The sequence below is a fragment of the Vanessa atalanta genome, chromosome 5 (genome assembly GCF_905147765.1).
Source record: "Vanessa atalanta chromosome 5, ilVanAtal1.2, whole genome shotgun sequence".
Lineage (NCBI taxonomy): Eukaryota > Metazoa > Arthropoda > Insecta > Lepidoptera > Nymphalidae > Vanessa > Vanessa atalanta.
The window spans coordinates 6,985,578-7,010,348 of record NC_061875.1 but is presented as its reverse complement, the minus strand read 5'-3'; the positions used below and the strand labels follow the sequence as shown (position 1 = coordinate 7,010,348).

The window sequence follows — 24,771 nt, the reverse complement described above, 5'->3', positions numbered from 1 at the left end:
TCATCATTTTCCAAGAACTTAAACGCAAGTGCACGTGGTGGAAAGCAAAAGTGGCACTGAACGTGCAAACTTCGTATTAAATTTCTTTCACATTGTTGGTAAGGTTCTGCGATTTAAGTGGCTATACGACGTAAATATTATATTTTGTATGTAACCTTCTTTAAAGTCTTCAAGTGTTTCGGATGATACGATTTAATCGACGACTAAACCTTCAGTGTGAATGAGGTTCATTATTATAGGCATTCCGTGTATAACCTGTTCGTTAAAGTGAGCGCTGTTACAAGGTCACTGATGAGAATGCTAAACGGATATTGACTTTAAGATGAACAAAATGTTTGCGTGTTATCTTAATTTATTCGCCTGATAATAATTATTTAATATTGATTAATAAGGAGAAAAAGTATGAGGAAATTATCCCACTACAGGGCATAGGTCACCTCTAATGTTAAGCGCAAATTATTTGAACTTATTCTACTTCTCTACATAATAGGAGTATGAGGAATATCATCTGACACGTCATGATGTTTTCTTCAATACGATTAATTTCAAAGCCGAACAATTATTAACAAAAATTAAGTAAGTATAAAGCTATCTTCGTTTATGATTCTCGGGTTCTTCCCTCATTGGGATCAGATCGATTTAAAAAAAATAGAATATAAATCTTTTATAATTGTAAAATGCGATATTTTTAATGTCGTATGTGATTTATTTAATATTAAGATGAAGTGAAATGAAATGAAAACCACTGATGCGTACTCGGATTTGAACTCATGATCTTCGATTAAGACCGTCTCAGCTCAAGGAGATCATTATTTATATAAAAACGGTCACTAACAATTGAAATGAGGTAAAGAAGAATCAATTCATTATCACTTCTTTAATTGAATATTGATTTGCATTAAAACATTAATAGTGTTTGTTTAATACATGTAAGTAAGCAACTTGAACTAGCAAAGACGAACTTTTGACACCTTAACTGTGAAAAAACGCAGTATTGGTTGAATTTACATAATCATATAGATAAAAGATCTTTTTGCTTCCAGACAGAACAAATAACTATCAATTTAAATAATGTTCTTTATTCAAATCAAAGATTTATATAACTTTGTAAATGACTAAACAAATATTTGTATTTACAATTCTAATAAAACTTGATTAAATTATTGATGCGATTTTATGTATACACTTAATGTATAAATATAATATGTTCCTTATTATATAAACGTAGGTAAATCACTCCTATCACAAAGTATCACTAAAATTCCACGAATGCAATCCAATTTCGTAATAAGGAAATATTTTAATATAATAACAAATATTTTTATTAAAATAACAATTAACTTTTACAAACAAGTACAAAAAAATAATAATACGTTTTAAGCTTACACTATTATCAAAATATTATCATATTAAATAAGCATATAGTAAATTTTATACCCAAATAAAAATAAAAAAAACATTTACGTCATTATCTATAAATATAAAATTAGTGTTTAACTAAACACCCACTATATAATGCTTATGAGTATGTCCGTTAATTTATAATCTATAAAATCGAATGTGATTTTTTCGTTGCTTCAGTGACGGGCTCTGGTGTCGTCTTCGTGGCAAGATGCTTGAGAGCTCGAGCGATTGCTGGGGGGATTGGAGGCGGTGTTGGCAAATGATCACCGTGGGGGCGATATCCATTCTCATCTGCCGTGTATGATAAACTGAAGTCATTTCCTTCATTGTCCTGTAAAATTTGAATCATAACCATCGCACTGGTGAGTGATATATTTTAAATAAGATTTAACTAAAGCTAAAGCTATAATAATAACTATGTAAGAATGGTCAAATAATATGAACCACCTACTATTAAATCAGGTTTCAAAGACGAAACAAGGACGAAAAATCGATTTGATCTATATTTTAATTCATTTAACGAGTTGAGTGATCATACCTACTTTATGTATAAGGATGAACAAGACGACAACACATGAAGATAAAAATAAAAAATAATATCAGACATGTTTATCATGCACATGAACAGTATTATCTTCATTCTGAATTTAATTGTAAAACAAAACATGTACTTAGCATATTAAAACTCAAATCAAGAAACGCAAAGATTAACTCAATTTTATAGTTCAAGGTCATACGTGACTACTCCTAACCTTTAATTCCAAATATCTCACTGAGATTCATGTGTTGTGTCTTACACTTGAAATATTCTTCAACTAGACTACTCGTTGTTATATGAATATAAAAAATCCAAAGGTTTGAGTTTGGATATTTTGTATACAAAAATAAAATAGCATTATTTTATTTATCGTGTTACTCCAAGCTGTATCATCCGCTTTAAATGTTATTGTCTAGACCCTGTGGGTCATAGCGTGATGTCTCAATAAATGGGTTATCATACTCAAAAAGGTCTTCTCGGTAGATCCTGAGATTAACGCGTAAACAAATAAATCCTTTGGCTTTATATGCCAGTATTAAATTAAAGAAAATAATCTTAAGTCATATAATTTAATTTAAACATCTTACTGTGTAAAAAACGCTTCCTACTACGGCTTCACCAGTTTTGTCATTGCTGTAAGACTTCAATTCACCTTCACTCGAAACTTTCGTACCATCAGCACCTTCAAAACTGCAATGACAAAAGAAGATCATGAACAGAAAAATGGAATCGGTAAAATATTTTTCTGCTGGGTATATTTTAACCCAATAAACATTATGTTAACTGTATAAATAATGAAGTAAGTCTTATTATTGATAAGATTGTCTGAATTTTGGCCACAGGAGATATTCTCAAGCAAGATTGGCCAATTGCGCAATGTAGTGCAGTATATGCGCTTTCGCAAATAAATGCACCGAACTGACGGACCTGTGGTTAGAATTCCGGATCTCAGGATGATAGCTTTACAGCTACTGGTGGTAGGGTATGGTCAGGCCATTGTCAGGGGTAGACTAGCCTATTCAGTCAGTAAGAAGCAATACTTTTTATTGTAAATGTTTTTTTTTTCATTACAACCCTTAAAATTATCAAGTATATACATGTTAATAAGTTAAATATAAAAAAAATATACAATTATAATATATTAAAGTGTATGTTCGTCCTGAAACTATACACTATCATTATACGACATATATAACCATAATTATCACTACTGTCTAAAAGCGGACATTAATCTGAGTGAAAAGTAATAACTTGTTGTATTTGGATTTACCTACAATTTAAAAAACGTCTTATGAACTTACCTATAATGAAAGTTACCGTTATGTGCATATACATAGTTTGTCTCTTCTACGATTTTTACCCAAGGTTCCCTTTGTCTAATTTTTTTAACAACTGGATTGTCTTCCGGCGGCCTTTTAGTGAACATTTTTGGTACAACTGTCTTTGGACTTGGTGAAGTAACTAGAACCTTTTCAGTCGAACTTTCTTTATTTTCAACTGTTGTCAAATAAAGGTTTTCTGTTTCTTTGACTTCTTCTTTTCTTTCTTTATTAGGCCTTCTTGTTTGCTTCCGTCTCTTGATTTTATTAGGTTGTTGGTTATTATTAGAGCTTAAAATATCAGTTTCTAGATCGTAAACGACAGTGACAGGTATTTCTGAATTTGAATTTAAGGTTTTTAAAGCATCTTCTTTCTTCTCGTATTCAAGTGATTTCACTTGACGTACTTTTCGGACTTCTAATTTATCTGCATCCGGTATAACTTCATATGATTCCAACAACGGTGGATGATTATAATTGTAACTTTTTATTAAAAAATGTTGCTGGCTAATGTCATCGTCAAATTCACTGCTTGTCACAGAGTATGTAAGTACTAAAATGAAAAACGTCTTTGTAATTAGCATTTTGAATAATTATGAGTTTATTTATTACACTACAACGTATCAGTAACACGTTTAGAATCGCAATGAAGATGAGTCAGTCTGTAATCAAAACTAATTCTACTCAATAATATTTTGTGGATTCTCAAACCACTAGTCAAACAAGAATAATAACGTTATACATATACTTATGCATTATAAAGTATGTTATAATCATGACATCAACTTTAAAATACAGTTAAGTGCGGAAGACTTATAAATTTGGCTATAATGTAATATTATATTGAATAAATTAACTATCCTGCTGATTATTTTATGATAAGGAGTGTCAAACTGTGACCTTTTAGAGAAAACTTTATGAAATCATTCATATTAAATCCATCCATATTTTATTTTTAGCAAAGAGTTATCAAATAATGCGTTGTTATATTTTCATTAAATGATATATAACATTAAGATAAATATAATAATATTAAGATTAAAATGTATAATTCAGTGTTTATAAGTATTTATTACAACATTTATTTACAATAACCAACATGGTATTATTTACTGAATATTATCGTATCGTATGAATCGTCACGATTTTTAAGTTCTAGTTAAATAAATATGTTAATTAATATTTATATTACAAATATGTATAACCGTTTTAAAGGCAGTTTAAAGTCACAGGTTCTAATATACGTAATAAAATAATATGCGTTTGAAAACTGAAGTATCATGAAATGAGATACCTACTAAACCTTACAAGTAGTTTAATTTTGTTCGATCGTCACCCTTCGTGTCACAATATTGACACCTCGACAATTGTGCAATTTTTCAAAGAACAACTCAGACAACGGCTAAGGTTGAAGTATTTAGCGTACGCTAAGGCTCCACCGGAGGGCGGGGGGAGGATAGTGTAAATAGATGAGTCTTACATATAAGTGGTTATGAAGTCTGGAGTATCATTCATTAGTGATTTTTGGGAGTGATAAGAAATAATCATGTATTCTAAATATATTTTTATTGCAAGCTTTGTTTTCTCTGGCGTATTTGCTAGACCGAGCGACAGTCCTCCTGAAAAAGAGCAACCAACGGTGATACCTATAGTCTCCCAATCTGACGAATTAGAGTCCAACGGAACATACAAATTCAGGTACATTTTATTAGTTTTGTTTATTAATTGTGATTTCAGTTTTTTGTATTTAAGTTTTATGAGCCGGGATAGCCGATTGTATATAACGAATGGATCTTAACAGATGAATACAATTTCAAGCCCAGGCAAGCACCAATGAATTTCCATGTACTTAATTAGTGTTTATAATTTATCTCGTCGGTGGATAAAAACATAGTGAGGAAATGTATAGATTATATCCATCAATCTATATTGGAGCAACGCGGTGAAATTAGCTCCAACACTCCTCCTTAAGGAGAGAGGAGGCTTCAGCCCAGTCGTTTACAGTCGCCCAGGACATTTACAGCTATTTCAGGCTATCTTTCCGGTTTTAATTACTTATTTCACGTAAAAGAAAAAGAAATGTAAGCCCGGAAATATATTTATTTGCTGCGAGCTGTATTTATTGTGATATTATTATTATGTTTTCTTTAATTAACGTTTCTAAGTTATATTAAAAACATAATGGATATTTTTAGTTACGAGACTGGTAATGGAATCAAACGTGAAGAGATCGCATATGAAAAAGTACTACCCAAAGGTCGAGAAGCCAGCAGTAAGGAGAAGGGTGAAGATGACGACGAAAGTGATGAAATTCATGTACAACAAGGCTCATATTCATACACCGCTCCAGATGGAACTGTAATTACCTTAAGGTTAATCAAAATATATATTTTGATAAGTATTTGAAAGAATAATGATTTATTTTACTTTTATTTATATCGTTTATTGTGTAAAAGTAGATTATCTGTTTATTAATATTATAAATAACATTTCTTCAAAACAGGTATATTGCGGATGAAAATGGATTCCAGCCAATAGGCGATCATCTGCCCAGATCACCAGTACCATCAACAGCCTTATCAAATCCAGCTGAAAAATCAGGTCGCGCCTTAAAAGCCGCTGATAGCGCTGACTTTGCATCTACAACAGTAGGAGCTAAAACAGCAAAAACAGCAGATAAAACTGTCATGTTGGCGGATGAATTGCTTAAAACAGTACCAATTACTAAAGAATCTAAAACGTCTTCAAGTGATGCTAAGAAATCAGAAACAAAATCTAAAGGCAATGACCCTGAACCAGCTAACATAAATGTGAGTACTGAAGTAGCTTCAAAAGCAGCCTCTGCTCAGTCATCAACTGAAGCTTCTCCCACTTCGGTAGTACAGACCTCTACTTCTGCACCAGAACAATCCGCTGAATCATCGTCTTCTACTTCAGCTCCTGAGCAATCAAGTTCATCTGAAGTCGTCGGACAATCAACTACTACAGAAGCTGTTAGTCAGTCTCCTACAGAAGAAGTTCAAAAAACAACCACAAATGCCGCTTCACCTGCTCCGGTTGAAGGATCAGATTCTACAACCATCTCAGCTTAAAAAATCGCTCGAAAATATGTCCATATTGGACAATATAATAATCATTTAATTCATAAGGCTTACAAAATATATACGCATTTTTATGATACTTTTTACGGGTTAATAATAATTAAATAAGTTTATGGTGAAAAAAATATCATAAATACTGAAAATGTGACAAAAGATAATAATGGTTCCCTTGTGAAATTACTAAGTCTTAGATAAGTTAACATATGTTTATTATTTCATGTAAATAAAATAATTTATGACATAATTATAATTCAATGAATATTATTTACAATGACTTTAAGTGAAAATGTCTGGAGTACATAAATATTATGTTAAGAACATTTAAACTCAGACATTGGGTTAGAAAAAATCAGAATGTATTGCTGATTTTATTCCTTTGCTATAATATTTTTAGTATCACACTGAGGATAAACATAACGTTTTGTTGTTACAACAAAGCAGTACAAATTAGACCGCGCAAGTTAATTATTGCGTGTAACCATAACATTAAATAGCAGAAATATTATATAAAAACCGTATATGCAATTCAATTATGCTCTCTATTACCGAGCTATCTGTTAACATCGAATAATAATTTACATCAAAAAGTGTTGCTAGTTTTTAACAAAAATATTTTCGTATTATAGTAAACGTCATTGCAGTTTGGTGAACAAGGTACTCAATAAACAGATTTTTCTTTCAATTATAAAAATATATTGTATTGGTCTACCATTATTTCTCGGCTGCAATCAGCAACTCTCTTTCGGGGCAATAATTATACATAACAAAAAAAAAATATAAGGAAATATTTCGGTGCCTAAAATTATACAATTATTGAGTTTATAGATATTTGCACATCTTCGGAATGCAATAATCGTCTCCTAAAATTACAATAAATTAAAACATATTATGAAATACCTGTTGAGTCTCTCTACTGATAACGTCTGCGGTATTATCTTTTCCGATATTAGTTTTTACTTTTCATATATAATATAAGTCCGTGTAATGCTTCTTTATTAAATTTGGCGTTCGTAAAATAAAATAAACCATCTTCATAACATATTTAATTGACCTACATTTTTAAAAGCAGATGATTGAAGTTGACTAACATCACTAAGTGAGTTCATGATTTAAAACATGTTTAAATATTGCGTGCAATGAGTTATTGGAAAGGTTATGTAACTGAAAGTAGTTTGCAAATATTGTTTTATATAAATATTTTATTGATTATTATTTATGTATTCAGAGAGTTCAACCAAAAAAACAATAGTTTTTAGTTAGTATGGTTGGCGTTCTTTATTTTTTATTTATTGCACAACATTAGTTTGAACTAAATTTATAATTTGGATTAAAAAAAGTTGCATGAGGTGTAACGGGCGGAGTGGATACGGTGTACCACACCCTGACTGAGTGTGCTGCGTGAGGGCCCTTCCCTAGCGGCGACTACGGGTGGTAAGTAAGTAACTCTCGCTGCTAAGCATCATCAACGCTATGCTCGGCAGCGAGGCATGCTGGTCGGCAAGAGGCTCCTTCTGCGAAAACGTCATGTCAAAAAAAAATGTCGCAGATGGAGGCAGTGGAACGGGAGCGGGAGGTTAACGCTGATGCAGATCTGATTCACTGAAGAAGAACGGGAATCTTCTGCAGGAAACAACGTTACGCACACCTTCTACCGTTGCCTGCCTCAATAGGCGCCGCAGGGACTAGGGCGGTTTTCGTTACCCCGGGAATTCCTCATAGGAATTGGAGGCCCGCATAGGTGGTCCGACCGTCAGGGCGTCACGGTATGATATCATATATACAACATCAACCTTATTTACTACCGGATAATGTGGTGGTATAATCACAGACGGCCAACTCTAGCACCACTTTCGCTCATTGGTCAAATCAACTAGATCGAGCTTTCTCAGCTTCCTATTACACATTTCGGTCCTTTTCACGACATCTCCCACACATTTAGGAAAGCAAGAGGATAGATGTTACACATAAAAAATATCGAATACTTAGGTAATATTATTGGCGGTAATATCGTGAACAAATTAGTAAATAGTAAGATGTGTCAATAGTGTAGCTAGGGCTTGAACGTGGATGTGACTAGCCCATAACCACGTTGAATGATACAATGGTTTACAATACTAATTGTTATGTTAAAACGTCAGCTCCTCCTTAACAATCTTTGTATAGCACAGAATAAATGCAAGTCATTTATCTGAGACCGATATCAAAAAGAAAGCAGACGACTATTTCGTGCTACGTATCTTGTAATATCTACATCAAATATCAAGAACAGTTCGCATCTTTAAACGCATAGCAGTGAAATAGCTCTCGTCCCTCCGCTCACTTTATTGTGCAAGCATTAACGAACTTTAGCTAAACGTACTGAAAAAAGCTATTATGGTACGATATACAATACTAATAAAAAATGTTAACTGGAAGTTAGGTAATTATTTGTTATTAATGTTGCATTGCATTTGAAAACGACACTATCAAACAGCAAACTGTCCGCAATGCTATTCTATAAGAACTCACTTCGTAACTGATTCGTAAAAAAACCCACGATGAAACTCAATGCTATGCGTGTATCTTTTAGGTATTATAACAGTCAACGTCAGAAATCACATTTGGACATTTTATGACTTATCCGGTGAGTTCCAAGTTTGATCTTATATAATTGTTCCGCAGCTACTAATTTGTAAAAACACTGATTGTATTGGCTTTAGTTTTAAAATTACTTACTTACTCATTATACACTCTACCACTAAACAGCTATACTTACTATTTATGTGTTCCGGTTCTCCTGCCGTCCTATTTTTAATGAAACAACTCAGGTTGTACGTAGTATTTTAATTTGCTATTTTTTATTTCAGGTGGTGTATTAATAAAAAAAAACACGGTTTTAAATATATACATAAGTTTTAAAATTAATTAATCATAATATGTTAATAATATATAAATGGTTAAATATTACAACTTATAATTATTCTCCGCATCTAATATCATACATTCATAAGCTTTGTGTTATGATTTTCCAAATAGTTTTTATTGACATTTAAAATGAAAGTAGTAAGACTCATTTTAGAATCGTGTTGAGTGACCATCTATGAATATATAGTTTATTTGAATAAAATACAAATGTCAAAGTGCGTCTGATTCCTTTTTGATTCGTAACCGTATGACTAAATGACATTCAATGGATGCATTTCAATTCATCTTTTAATGGCTCAGTCGAAGGCTAACTTTCACATACCTAATCCTTATTAGAAACAAGGCCAGATGATTGACACTTTTGTTCTTAAACTTTAATCATGTAATGAAGTACTAGAGGTTATCTTTAAATTTATATACTACTGAAATATTTAATAGTCTTTTAAGGCAATAAAATTAAATACTGCCTCTGACGAAAGCTAGTACAGTTGTATGTGAGATTTATTATTGAAACTAGAATCCGTCATTCAAAAGTTAAAATAAATCTATCATTGTAGTGAACGAAATATAGAAGATCTGAAATGAATTCAAGAGGTTTTGTTGTCGATGACATGCCCATTGTTCGAAGATGGGGTAGGTTAATAAAAAAATAAAGTTATATAAAGCAAGAGTTTGTTTGATTGCAATTATCACAGGATATATCTGTCCAATTTGAAATATTTTAATAATAAGCCTTTCAATTTAGAACATTTATTGACAAATCTATGAACTACATAATGTCAAGATATAATTCGCGAAAAACTAGCTCATAATATGCCAAATAAATGGAATACTGGTCTGTCACGGTATAAATACTAGCAATAAAAAATACCCTTGCAATAATAAGCCTTGAACGTACGTCATGTGCACTGGGTATTTGTTTATATCGACTTATATAAAAGTTGATATTTAATAAGTTACTCGAAATTACAACGTCCTCATTACTAATGCCCTTGAAGAGATTTCATGGGAGGAAAACAAAATAAATTCGGTCCATAGTAGCCTGGGACTTCAAAAGATTTAACAAATATATCTCGATAATAAGAAAGGAAAATATATCACTACTCAAACCTAATCAAAAAGATAAAGTTGTAAGCAGAACTTAGTCAAATTAAAAATACAAGTGTATTTTATATATATAAATTGAGCTGCTTGTATTAAGAAAAATTCAAAAAAGAATCAATAGGAAAAAAGCTGTGCTATTAGGAAGAACATTATTCACACGGTACTAGACAAAGACGGTTCTAGAGCCATTTCCTAGGTGCGATTAATGGGGCAAAACAACGTCGTACGCAGGCCATTAGATCGCCACGCGCAATGTCGGTAACCTTATGTTAGGTTACATAACCGGTTCATCTCTTACTACGGTGAACGCACCTATTGAACTATATTCTTATACGATTGAATATTGATGCAATCCGGATAATTGATGTATCTTTCATGCCATTTATGCTATAAGTTTCGACTGTCTCAAAGAAACATAAATAATTAATTATATCAAAAAAAGTATTTATTAACGTCGATTATAGATTTTTACTTATTCTGCTTTGTAAAATGACAATTAAAAAGTAATATTACTTGTATTTGTTTTTTTTTTTTTACTGTATTTTCTCTCATTTTATTTAAAATGTACCTTCAAAGTTATTTTCTTGCCGAAAATAAAATAATATCTTGTTTGTGATTTTGTCTACCCACGCTTTCTATTTGACCGCAAAAGATACAATTTTTAATTTTATTTTATGCAATTTTTTTTTGTTATAAAAAACTAGAATTAAATATAAAAAAACATGAATAGACGTTCATTGTTCTGTTACGAGTCAAATGCAATTTCTCTCGGTATCATTTGTTCTCAGAATTTAGTTAAAAACATACATAATATGTACGTACCTTTTATAAAACCATCGCGCGCATACACACTTAAAAAAACATGCATTTATTTTTAAACACGGAATCGAACTCTAGTTATAATAAAAAATATCAATGTTGGTAAAATTATTGAATTAAAGAAAAATCTGTTTATTACGATATATCCAAACGTTGAAAGTTAAATGAGTTTAAATTAAGGAAATGTAAATATATGTGTAAATAAAACAAGAATAAATTTAGTTGCAGTTACTCAAAACATATTACGTATTGTAATGATAATAAGGTTTTCTAATTAATATTTAATGCATTTTAATTAATATATAGTTGAAGAGCATGAGTTTTATTAGGATTACTTACGCCTATTACCCGTACGTATAAGGTGATGAAACGATGTCACTGCCACGTGAGTCATCCGTTAGGATGTACTATATTTTCATCTTAAATTCTCATTGAAACTTTAATGTTTTGTTATTAATTAAATATATATTAATTTAGATATTTACTATTACAATTATAATTATTATTTATAGAAATAAATATTCTAGACAATTTTTCAACGTCTTATGATCTAATTTTTACTAGATTACTTGAACTTCTTGTAAGAATATTATGACAAATTGCTTAAAAACCGGTTAAGCCATTTCGGGTTTGCGCAATGAGTGATCACAGTTATAATGTGTTAATCTACTCCAAATATTAATCTATTCTTCATCAAACAGTCACTTGCGTAAGAAATCCGATATTTATTCATTTTTGCAAATTAGTTTTGACGACAACCCGAAACTGCTTCATAATAAAAATTAAACACATTGAACTTTACCTGAACCATTTTATTTTAATAACATTATATGTCAGTAATTAGTTGACAAAAGAAGTATCGAACATTATTTTATGAAATACTAACTGAACATGCGGCTTCAACCGCGCGAAATTCATAAAACTGTCAATAGCACCCAAATCGTCAAAACCTATTTTAGCTCCCGATTCAGCGGTTTAAGCGTAACATTACACGTAACATTCGCATTTTAATAGTTATATAGATTATAAAAGACAACTTTTAAAATACTTAAAAGACTGTTAGTTTTAAGCATCCGACTTTTAATTCGATACTTTTATATGTTAATAAATAAGCAGCTGAAACAAAAAGTTGGTCATAAAATACTGCTTATATGTATTTATAAATTTATGTATATTATTAATAATTTTTGGTTGTCATATGCAATACTTCATATATTAAAAAACTAAAAAAAATCAACATCCGTAATAAACAAGCTGTACTTTACATGCGATCTATATTATTGGTCGGTCAGAAAATATCATCCGTCCTGTGCAGATACGAACAAAGGCATACCTTTGTATCACAAGCTTTTATTTAACTTGCAATATTTGTTTGTTTGTTCCAGTCAAATCTTGAAAGCCGGAGTTGGAACTTGACTTGTTGGTTCAATTACGATGTCAATGCATTTTTATGGTAATTATGAGCTGATTAGTAAACCCAGGATTGGTTCCAGATAATAGAATTACTCAACAGTCAACATTCAACAGAGTTGGAATTTCACGCCGGGAAACATATATTGCGTGTAACGTGTTTGGTTTACTTATTAGAAATATATTTCGAAATAATATTTACATACCTATAATAATTAAAAGCCCTTAACGTAATTCTATATTTAAAATTAATTTTCAGAGTATTTATCAGAATTTTAATCGTCCATATGGTCTTTCGACAGAACACGTGAATCTTAAATGTATGCCGCGTGTTCCAATAAGAGCGGGTAATAACTAGATTTTTAAATTATTTTCTTAAAATCTTGTTTGTGTCGAGGAAAAACACCCCGAGGAAATTAACATATCATAAAATTTGTATAATTTATATATAAACAGTGAGATTTTAAGCCTGATGTGGGAAAAGGGCTCATATTTAAATATTTAATAAAAATACCTACAGAAACAATCTATTAGTTTTTGAGCAAAGGTCATATGTCATCACTTTTTAGTGTGTATTTGGTGATATAAGTTTGACTGAATATCATATGAATGACTAAAATACAAAAAGATGTATTTTCAAATATTTTAGCACAGTAACTTTGAACATAGTAGCATGTCTGAATTTGAACTAGTGACTTCCAATAAAGAGCTGCATACTCAATCAGTTAGAACATTTTCTTCTTTCTTTCAGTTAGACCTTTGCTAATTAATTTAGATAGTATGTAGCGGTTGGAAATATTCGATAAACACTTTTTCAAGAAAGTATAACTATTTTAATCATTATGAAATATCGCTGAATAATACGATATTTGTTATCATAATCGTATTGCGTGGTTCGTTTGACTGTGAAACCGATACAGTTAAAATTAATTAATTGAAATTTGATGCACAACAATAAGTCTTCACTTTTCGATGGATTCGTAATAAATAAGAAAGTTATGTATTCCTTTTTACGTTAGTATACATGCGCGTTGGATCCGTTATTAAATATGTCTAAAGTTAAATGTAACCCGTAAGTATATCTTTCCTCATAATCTGGGGTTAGTTGTTTCTTAGCTCCAATAAATGAGATTCTAATGTGACAGAATTTCATCGGACTTATATAGGTTTCCCCAGGAGACTTTACTTCACCGCCAAAGTTGATTAGAAATACAAAAGTATACACATGATTTTGAACCCGGATCTTCGGTTAAGTTTCACATGATCTAGCCACTGGGCCATGTCATCTATTGATATCTAATTTTAAATACGAAGCTCATCTAAGATTTAAGTAATTTGAAGTATTCAGTTTCATTCTGTATTTGCTATTTCAATAATACCGTTCAATTCAAAATGTTCAGTATACTTTATATTGTATATAAATTATTTTAGTAGCAATTACAGGATTCCACATGAACACCCCTTTGAACTTGTTGCACAAGTTAAGATAAGTGATACTAAGATGTTGCTACACTGACGAACGAAAACAACGCCTTCTTATGTAATGTAAGCTTCTATAACAACTTGTCCCAATACACGGGCATATTTTATAGCATTGTAAAGCTTTAGAATTATCATTAGAATTAGAATTTGTAACAATTTAACACTAATTAATAGTTTCTACAGAAACTGTAACAATTTTATGAAATAAAAAATAATTGTTATTATATACTGTCGAATGGCATGATTACAAATTAATATAGTAAATTCTTAATTAAATATATTTATTACGAATTTAATGTATTATCATTGAATTTAAAAGAAATTGCGCGTTAAATATCGAATTAAAAAGTTTTTAAAAGGATTGGTAAAAATAAAAATAAATATCAATAATTATCGTCAATGATAGGTTAATTAAAAAAACATATCAAATTATTTACTTTAAAATATAACATTACCGAAAAATCAATTGAAAAAAAAAATTACAACTAGATGTAGCTGATTCAGCACATCGGAGCGACAAATCAGGTATGAAAGTGTGATGGCTCAGGGCAGAGCGCGAGTAAGTGGCAGGGGTGAAGTATATAAGTAAGCGCACTACTACCACTCTGACATAGTTCAGAGACACCACGTGCCTCGCTGCTACACCAAAAAAACACACAAAAACAACAATGAAAGTACTGGTAAGTTCATAAAGTTCATTAATATCTTCACGCGTCGATAAGGACGATATGAAGCTCGACAGGTTTTAAATTTTTGCCTTGTGACTAACCTTAAGATATGGGTCAGTGTGTGAGTGGCTTTTTAATGAAATATCGCTATTTGAGGATTTCCGCAATCGTTTGTTGCGAGATGCGGCATCTAATAGGGACGGTAGACGAGTCGGTTGTTGAACTTTGACATAATGTTGGAATGCCTGCACCTAATTGTGGCATTCGGTGCACTAGGTCACGACTTTTGTTCTCAATTCTCTTTTAAATTTAGTTTCACTTTTGATGAGCTATGATCATATTTGTTTAATTTGTTAAATTTTTGCGTTCTGTTATAATCTTAAATTTATTAAAAACTAAATAATTTAAAAAAATAAATTTCCACAAATACTCAAAATATCGGATAGTTATATTATTTCAAGATATTTGCTCAATTTATAAATTTATTCACAATTGTAATTGAAAGTTAATTTTATGCAAAAAAAAAGTCTAAAATTCCTATCAATTATTGATTTTGTAATAGTTAAATTAAAAAAATCTATGTATACTGTAATCTTAAATTAAAAAAAAAACCTGAATAAACCACGGCTAATTTTAAATGCGTGTATGTCATAAGTATTCTCGTAATCATAATCATTTTTATATAAAAGTTCCATAATTGAACGCGGTTATTATTGAATATATCATCATTACGATACATTACGCATTTAACAAGCAAAAAAATAATGAATGGGAAGCAAGTTAAAGCATTTGTATAAGCGATTCTAAGCGTTGGCATTTCTTTTTCATACCACTGCGCATAACCTCGTTTATGAGAATATCTGTTATACAAACGTCTGTAATTGCATAATATCACTTTCTAGGTCATTATTTGGCGTTAAGTGTGCTTAGTGCTTTATTACTATTTTCGAACTATTGACAGCGTACTTTTAACAATCACAATTTAATTTTTGTTTTTTTACATTACTAGATTTTATTTTCGCTTATAGCAAACACGTGATCCATTTTCTTTTTTTTTTAATGCGTAATGTTTTTGTTTTTTCTACCGAATATAATTATATTAAGTCTTGTTCCTCAATCCATTTAGATAAAATATATTTAAAGCAAATTACACTCTTTGGAAGTGTGTAAAAATGGGATATTCCGATATTATTTGTTAATACCATATGACCCTAATATATTTTGTGGTTATTTGATCACCACCATTCAAAGCGTGCGGTAACATACTCTTACCAAATCGATGTCACATTATTATTCATTTATGCCTACTCTAATATTTAATATGTAAATTATTTTAATAGGATTCGCGACCTTGACATATTACTCTTCGACCCTTTCGTGGTATTTTAAGCCGTCTGTGAATTTTAATGATTACCATATATTACTATTGATGATACTCTTATTTTTATTTAAATATGTCTTCATTAATAATTAATGGTATTTTAATATATTATATATATATTTTTTATCCTTACTTACTCATATTTTTACTAAATATGGTCTTACCTTAATTTTAAATTATAATTTAAATATTATATTTTACATTTCATTTTATTTTTTAATTTAAAATTAGTATTTCAATAAATAGTATTGAATAATTTACTTTAATAAATTAGATTAAATATATTTAACATAACCGATATAAGTTAGGTCATATTGCTCACGATTTTTCAGCTAAGTTGCGTAAGAGCAAACACGTCGATACGGTGTTCAATGTTAAAACGTAACAAAAGTTTAACACATCTGAATGAAAACAATGCAGCAAGTGTAGATGTGTAATGTCAATACATGTTTTACCGGGACCTGCTTTCGCCCAAGCAGCGTGGCGAATAAGCCGCTGTCGCAATTCGTTACCTATTGTATCCGCTCACGAGATAAGGTATCTTACGACATCGCGAATATGATTAAGCTCTTCTCCGTCTGACATCATCTCGACTCATTATTCCTTACAACAATACAACAATCATTACATCGTTTTCAACTTTTCTTTATGTAATTATAAGTTTTGTAATTTACAGATCGTGCTGTCTGTTGCGCTAGCGGTTGCGGCTGCTCTTCCTCAGAGAAAATTATCCCTCAAGCCTGAAGATGACCAAGCCACCGCTGAGCAGAATTACAATAACTATCCACAACCAGACTACAGACAATCTCCTCCGGACTTCAGGCCTAAAGTACAGATCGACACTACTACTTTCATTCCTATCATCCACTTCGACAAAGAACAGGGTACTGATGGCAGCTACAAAACTTCGTAAGTAATTAGATATCAAATTTTATAATACCAGTTATTTAATTATGTGACTCAATCACCGTTTTAAAAAAACAGCCATTGTATTTGAGAAATAAATGAAATAATTATAGAGACAATTTCTAGAAAAGTCGATTTGGAAACTTTTAAGAAATTACATGATTCAACAAAATGAATAATATTTCGTATATTTAATCATGAATCATTACGCAATTCTTAAATCTGTCTTGTTGGTTGTTGGTGTCTGTAAACGATTCTTTCGAGTGAATACTATCGCGAAATATGTTCGTCTAATAATTTAATTATAACAATGAACTATGCCTCAAATAAGTTTATTTAAAAATATTTCCTCATCCAATCTAAAAATATTTTCATCTTAATTGTAAAATAAAATAAATAGTCATGTAGGTGTAGATGTAGGTCAAACCTACATCTTGAAATAAATTTAATACAATTAAGGATAATAATTACAAATATTAAACCGTCCTTTATATACCACCAATTGTATTCAAGGATGAGTACACCCTACTTTACAAGGCATAATAAATAAGAAATCGGAGAAAAGTTAGAAAAAATGATATGACAGAGTAATGGTCTGCAAGAAGTTTTACATTTCTTATAATTCTCAATTAATAATAGCACAGCTAATATTAATAATAATTAATTTGTATAGATTCTATCATTAACTATATTATAACGAATAGTCTTATGTTACTTTAATGATTATGCAAGCAAACAATTAAAAATATTAAATCTTTACTTATCTTAAATTTTTGTATATATTTTTTTTATTTTAAATAATTTTATATTAAGAACATGCAATAGTTAGTCACCAAACAAACAATAGGCTTTATTAAAATTAGTAATACATAGGTATTCAATTTTAAATATTTAACGTGTAGATTTTATTATTTCCAACATTTACTCAATCAAAACAAATATAAAAAAATATCTAGGCGCCGAAGCTAGTTAACTACTAATATTATTCCTTTCACTTTGTACCTAATTGATAAAATGTCAATGTACCAGAAATGAATGTGTCTGTATTTCCTCACTCATGTTTGATTAAAACATAGCTCTTGTAGTTATTTATCATTTGATATACTTAAATATATGGCTTCTTCTTCTAAATAAAGTTATTCAAATTTTTTATAATAATTTTCAGATACGAAACCGGTAACAACATCCACGCTCAAGAAAATGGTTACCTGAAGAATGTGGTGAACAGTGAAAACGAAAACATTCCAAGTCTCGTACAAGAGGGCTCCTACACCTACACCGCCCCCGACGGTCAAGTCATCACTGTCGAGTACACCGCTGACGAGTTCGGTTTCAGAGTCAAGGGTGACCATATCCCAACTCCTCCTCCCGTATCCGCTGAAATCCAAAAAGGTCTTGACCTCATCTACGCTGGAATTAAGGCTAATGCGGTAATTAAATTTATATATTAAATACAGAAACATTCCGATACATTTCATGACAAACAACGCAGGTACTTCAAGATCTATTTGCGTGTTTATTTTACACATAATTTCTTCTTCTTCTCAATTTTAAATAGAAATTATGTAATTTTTTTATTTATTTTTCTTTACTATGAATACTACAAAAATACTTTCATAGCTATGTATAATATATATCATAGCTTTACAACTTTACTAAAAACAACTATATATATGTAATATATTTTTATTGTCATAATTTAATTTTTGTTATATAATTTTCAGGAACGTACTGCCCTTGAATCCAAAAACCCCGAGGCAGCAAGACAAAACGAAGCGAATGCAGCTCGCGACTACAAAGGTCAATACTACCAACAGTAAATTTAGACAGTGATCGCTAACTGTGAATTGAGTGACTAAACCCATTCTATCAAGCAATAATAATAGTGTCACATTATCAATTGTGATTAGTACTAGTGCTCTGTGAGCATGCCGAAAGTCATTCGTTATAGATAATAAATATGGAACTGAAAAGTGCAGATCAACGAAAAATTCCAGATTACAAAATATTCGTATTAAGAGTGTAAATTTAAAAAAACTAGTTCTAATTTGATATCAAACAGACTGTCTTGTATAATGCCATTCGACATTTATAATGTTAACTTAATTTTTAGGAATTTAGAATTTATTCACAATATTTCCAAACTCTCGTTATTAAAATACGAAGGAACACATTCAAACAATTCTCGTATAAGTTGATAATATATCTGGTACAATTATAGTGGGCTCATTAATATTGAACATTTTTTACTGAATTAATACTCACCCTTTAAAATTATCGACTTGTTGGTTTTTGTTATAATATGATACAATGAGCATAAGCTACTAATTTAATTGTACCAGTATACGCTTTATACTTTTGTACATATTTTTATACGACTTATCATTAATTTGATATAATAAACTGTTAAAATATTACAACTTCTTATTTATTCTGACCTCCTTTCATTAAAATAAGAACACTTATAAGTACTTTTGTCACATGAAAAAAAAAATTTCGATTAAATTTTTATAAGTTAAAATTATAGACATGTGTACATGTCACGACTCCGAATAGTTAGAAGGATTCTAGCTGCATTTATTCTATAAAAGGCGATCCAGTTTCTCTAGACTGAACATTAAATGTATTTTGAGAAGACAATGTTGTAGGGTATTACTCGTTTATTAACTCATGGCTTGTTGCATTTTTTGTGAAGAATGATCTAAGTGACGAAAGTTATTTTGTATTTTCAACTTATTGAGCATCATTTAACTGTAACAATATCATAATATAGTGGCAATACTTGTCTTATTTAGAATTTTGAATAACCAAGTCTTTTAATCTCGGAGATAAAGAAGACTCGAAGATTGACGTAACTTTATTTTCCCCTTTAAACTCGAAATGAAAAAAATTACAAAAGAACATATACATTACAATAAACAAAAGTAAATTCATTTTAACTTTCCTTAGAATACTAAGAGTACTAATCTTTAACTCATGTATTATCATAAGTATGAAATATTGACGTATCACACATAATAAGGCAAAGTTAAAGATTGAATGAGTGTCCACCCTTTAAACAGTGCGAGTCTACATTGCCTATGCCAAATTTCAAGTCTACATACAGCCTTATTAATAATTATTATTTGTCAGTGAGGATATTTTCTTTTGTAAAATCACTTTTTACATGACATATGCCCGACGTGAAACCTGCCTAAGTAGACTTCCAATGTCTAGACCTGAATGCTTTGAAAGTACTTACCAAGAATAGCACCGGTTAGCTACTCTTCTCTGAAGCTTTTCGCAGGTAAAACAGCGAGTAGTGTTGCTTCCCTAACTCCCGCTCTCAGGGGAAGTATTTCTAGATAACCAATGAAATTACAATACAATACGATTTTAAGCGAATTAGTATTGATATAATTATCATTTTAATTATTTTTTAACAATTAAGAATCGAAGATGGACAATATCTCCCTACAAAACTACCCTAAAAATATTTATAAATAATCAATATTCATAAATGAGGAGAAGTTTTTTCGTAATATCTAACTGAAGTAAACTACAAATATACATAAAATTATACCAGAAGATGCAGTGACTCGCGGAGGAGCTTGTAGTATATAATATTATTATCTAGCTAGATGTTTCAGCCACTTTAAAATTATAATATTGACGTGATAAAAATACATCCCATGTTCTTATTATTTATATTCATATTATAAGGTATTTTGAATACAAAGTATGACAATTAACTCATGAGCTAACTGACGTTACGATCGTAGTTTTGTTGCAATAGTAATTACATTTGAAATCTGTTAGGAAATCTAAAAGCATCTACTGAACATTCAATTTTATGTTCAATCAGTCGCATCAAATCGTTTAAGTTGAAATCGGCCGTACGTACCACTCATGATTTAATCGAGCCCTCAAATTTATTTCAATTCAGTACAAAAAGATATCTAGTGTATTATATTTTGAAATGACAAAAAAGCGGGATTGGCTGTTGCATCAACTAAATTACAAAAAACAGTAATTACTAAAAAAAGAACACTTAAATTGGATGGATTGTCATTTTTACTTCTTCACGTGGAGTGCGATTTGACCTCCAGAGTAGTTCTATTTGTATATAAATGTCTGCAACACCCTTCCACCTTCCTAACAGACGCGGAAGAAAACAACCTTATAAAAGATGGACAAAGAACATTCAGAATAGTGTATTAGATTTTTTATAAAAGACCAAGCCCCTTTTTAAATCGCCTTTTAGGATAAAATAGCTTACTTTAAGATTCTAAGATTCGTAAAAAGACAATATAATTTCAGAAATAGCACCCAAAGTCATACAAAATTTCGAGGTGGATGTGCGGTGTAAAGCGGGCTGACCGCATACGCAACTCGTACATCCGAGGTAGTCTTGGTGTCCGTGAAGGCAAACCCTGGTAATAGCTGGGATTAATAAATACCAGGCAGAAGAATTTAAATTGTAATTGTAAAGGCATGTTAAATTCTCACTAAGAAGAAGTTGATATATAGGATTTATCTGCATATTATTAGCATTGCTGCATAGCATATATATTAAGAAAAAATGGACATTTTATTAATTGAAACAAGTACTGTTAAATATTTATAAAAACACTTCTTTCACCGTCAATATGCCTTTAGCTACTATTTAATAGCATGATGCGCCTGAAAAAATATTATTTTTAAGTTTTCAGTTTAAGTGTACATGCAGCTAAATTTAGGAAGTCGATTTTGTTATATTTTTCGCAACAATGTATATTACTTTTAATGTTTATTAATAAGGTATAAATCGTAGTACCATTTTTGAAGAATAGTAATATATCTTCTAATTTTTTTGGTATATTTAAATTTACATCAGACCAATGTTCGTGATATCCTTGTTACAAGACGTGAATCTTAACCGGTGATTCTGTGTCCAAGCCCGAGACAAGCGCCACTTTATTCATGTGCTTAATTTGTATTTATGATTCATCTCGTGTTTGAGGGTGAAGGAAAACATCATGAGGAAACCTGCAAGTCTAAAATGTTTCAACTAGAGCATTAGAGCAGCGTGGTGTCAAGCTCAAAACCTTAGCATCAAAAGGGAGAGGAGGCTTTTGCCATTCAGTGGGTCATTAACTATCTATTACTTTACTCTACTTTACGATACGCAATATCATTAATTAAAATAATCATCAATATAATTTAGCAATTGGCAAAGATATCTAAGGATTTAGATTGGAATTTGATAAATATAATGATAAAGTGAGTCATATATTAAAATAATGTAACATACTATCATTTTAATGGTAATAAAAAAAAATTAAATGTATATAGCGATCAGCATCAGCTTCGTCTTTCAAAGAAATATACCCATGAGGAGAGCCATAAAATCATTCGTTATTCGCTCATCTGTAAAACTATACGCGAAATTAACATCTCGCTGGCTTGGTATAATCGTATACTAACTGGTTGCATATCTAAACTTTTTTCTGTAACATTTTTATATATACTAATATATTCTATTGTTGTTAATATATTCTATTGAGGAGAAAAACATAATATTTGACAACAAATTAACACTATATCATTAGAGAGCTTGATTAATCTATGATATTTACTATGGAATGGAGTAGGTCGCCCGTGAAAATTCGCGTTTATTCAATAGATTTTTTAGGAATTTTGAAACCTATGACAGATTTTGTTTTGATTTCTTTTCGTTGTAAACTGCAAGTCGCTCATTTACATTGGGCGCCAAAATAATTAAACTTTATTTAAATTAAATTTTTGTTTAGAATAAACCTTCCTAATTTACAACTATTACAATATAATTTGAAAACTAATATTATTTTATTTAATAAATGGTCAATGCAATGAACTGTGTGCATTGTACTTATAGTATCTGTATCGACAACAGCTCTGGTGAATGGTCCATCTCCATTAATGATACCATGCTGCGAGTTTTTGTCAATTTGTATCTTAAGTGAGTTTTCGGAACGGACTTGAGACATTGCAACGTATAGTTGACTGTATGAAAAGACAGGGATCGACAAATAAAGGATGACTTTATCCAAATTTTGTCTTTAGCTCTTATTAATCGACATGGCAAATGCCAACGTGTCTGTGACTTGGTGACGATTCAGAAAGAAAGGGAAGGTTGTGTTTAAAAATGCGAGATCGATGCGGAGCAAGAACACTCGTTCGCCTTTAGCTAAGCCAGAAATAATTTCAAAAACAAGACTCGATATCTCTCATCCATATCTCATCCATATCTCATAACAATAACGTAATCGGGTTCCGTTCATCAAGCATCACGATCAAGTTGCGAAGCAAGATGCCCATTGAATAAATTTGCAATTGTAAGTTCTGAGACTTTGAAAGCGACCACGGGTAGAACCTGATGAAAATCAACTCCAAGTAAGACGACTTTGCCACCAAATGGCACATGATTAGTGCCGGCGATAAAATGCAGAAATCAATCAACTGCCTTTGAGAGGCTGCTGATCCCATTGGCGATTCTTCCCATATGATCAACTTACATACCCTAACATATTACTTGATGACACATGCACTGGTGTATATGATATCAGACGATGACTCATCAGTCTAGTTCAATGGAAAACAGAATCGGTTGTGAACTGTGTGGCCACCAGGAAAACGCAACCTGGAGGTTCTGGTTAAGCCGTCAATTAAATATGCGTTTAGGTGGCTGTTTGATTGCATCTCGATTGTCAACAAAATGTTGTCTATTATTGCTCGTTCCGATGAAGTTGCGATAGCTTTCATGGCTTCCTTATATCAATGCAGCTTGTCTTGGGTCAGCACTAAAAGAAGGCGGAGGAGATATAATTACGGGCAGTCTTAATAAACATTCCCATTTCTATGAAACCACTGCCACAAACATGCCAAAGTATTTATTTTTAGTATAAAAAGTCATAGTCACTTTTTTTTCTCATATTAAATTTTTTAAGTCAGCAGTGAAAAAATAATACTTACTATAATACTAATAGAGTTTATGAACACGTTGATCTCGAAACAATCGAGATCAACGTGTTCATAAACTCTCGTTGTGTTAAAATATCTTCTCCACAGATCACACATTATTTAAAGCTATTAATTTTTTTTTATTAAAACATAACAAAAAATAATGTCGTAGTAGGTCGGTACGTTTTTAATGTTTTTTTTGCATTCGTTGTCTAACCAGCTAGTAACTTTTTTTTTCACACTCTAAAGTTGATTTTTTTTTTAAATCATAACAATTTATTAAATCGAAATCAAGCATCCTCTTAATTTTCTGTACATCTACGGCTACAGCTCTAAAAAATGAGACCATAACCGATTTTTTTATGTGCAGCTATCTTCTCATAATCGCTGGGACAGAAATCGGCTTAAGCTATTATAATATTTAAGATTTGTGCAAAATTGGCGTTTTGAACGTCGACGAAACTGATATCAGAATTTAGGAAGTAAAATTAAAGTGCAAATAAGTAGTTAAGTGTAATAGGATTGTCTTATAGACAAATATATATATTAATAGAGAGTTTTACCTACCAATAAAACTTACCTATTATTTTTCCTGAGATATCCGGAATCCATGTTGAGTTTAGTCTCTGTTTTTCAAGTGTTCCGGCGTTGTTTACCCCCCTGCTTCCGGCCACCAACGCCCTCTAGATTAGTTTCGCTCTTTGTCCGCAGAGAGTTTTGGTGGTCACATTTATAGTTTTATTTCTTCATTATAAGCGTATGTACCAGGTAGGAA

General features: G+C 30.9%; 3 protein-coding genes across 3 annotated transcripts; 2 read left to right on the top strand and 1 right to left on the bottom strand.

Annotated features, from left to right (window-relative positions):
- Window positions 1-1,470: 1,470 nt before the first annotated feature.
- Window positions 1,471-3,902, bottom strand: LOC125063997. The gene is made up of 3 exons (XM_047670759.1): window positions 3,244-3,902; window positions 2,530-2,632; window positions 1,471-1,735 (listed from the first exon to the last, which is right to left on the bottom strand). Exons 1-3 carry the CDS (start codon window positions 3,843-3,845, stop codon window positions 1,547-1,549), a joined length of 894 nt encoding a protein of 297 aa, XP_047526715.1. The 5' UTR covers window positions 3,846-3,902; the 3' UTR covers window positions 1,471-1,546.
- An 874-nt stretch (window positions 3,903-4,776) lies between these two features.
- Window positions 4,777-6,559, top strand: LOC125063996 (putative protein TPRXL). The gene is made up of 3 exons (XM_047670758.1): window positions 4,777-4,959; window positions 5,457-5,633; window positions 5,765-6,559. The coding sequence occupies exons 1-3, from the start codon at window positions 4,808-4,810 to the stop codon at window positions 6,351-6,353; spliced, it is 918 nt and encodes a 305-aa protein (XP_047526714.1). The 5' UTR covers window positions 4,777-4,807; the 3' UTR covers window positions 6,354-6,559.
- Window positions 6,560-14,669: 8,110 nt separating this feature from the next.
- Window positions 14,670-19,277, top strand: LOC125063999 (endocuticle structural glycoprotein SgAbd-2-like). The gene is made up of 4 exons (XM_047670761.1): window positions 14,670-14,761; window positions 16,807-17,039; window positions 18,202-18,466; window positions 18,761-19,277. Exons 1-4 carry the CDS (start codon window positions 14,750-14,752, stop codon window positions 18,854-18,856), a joined length of 606 nt encoding a protein of 201 aa, XP_047526717.1. The 5' UTR covers window positions 14,670-14,749; the 3' UTR covers window positions 18,857-19,277.
- The last annotated feature ends 5,494 nt before the right edge of the window (window positions 19,278-24,771 follow it).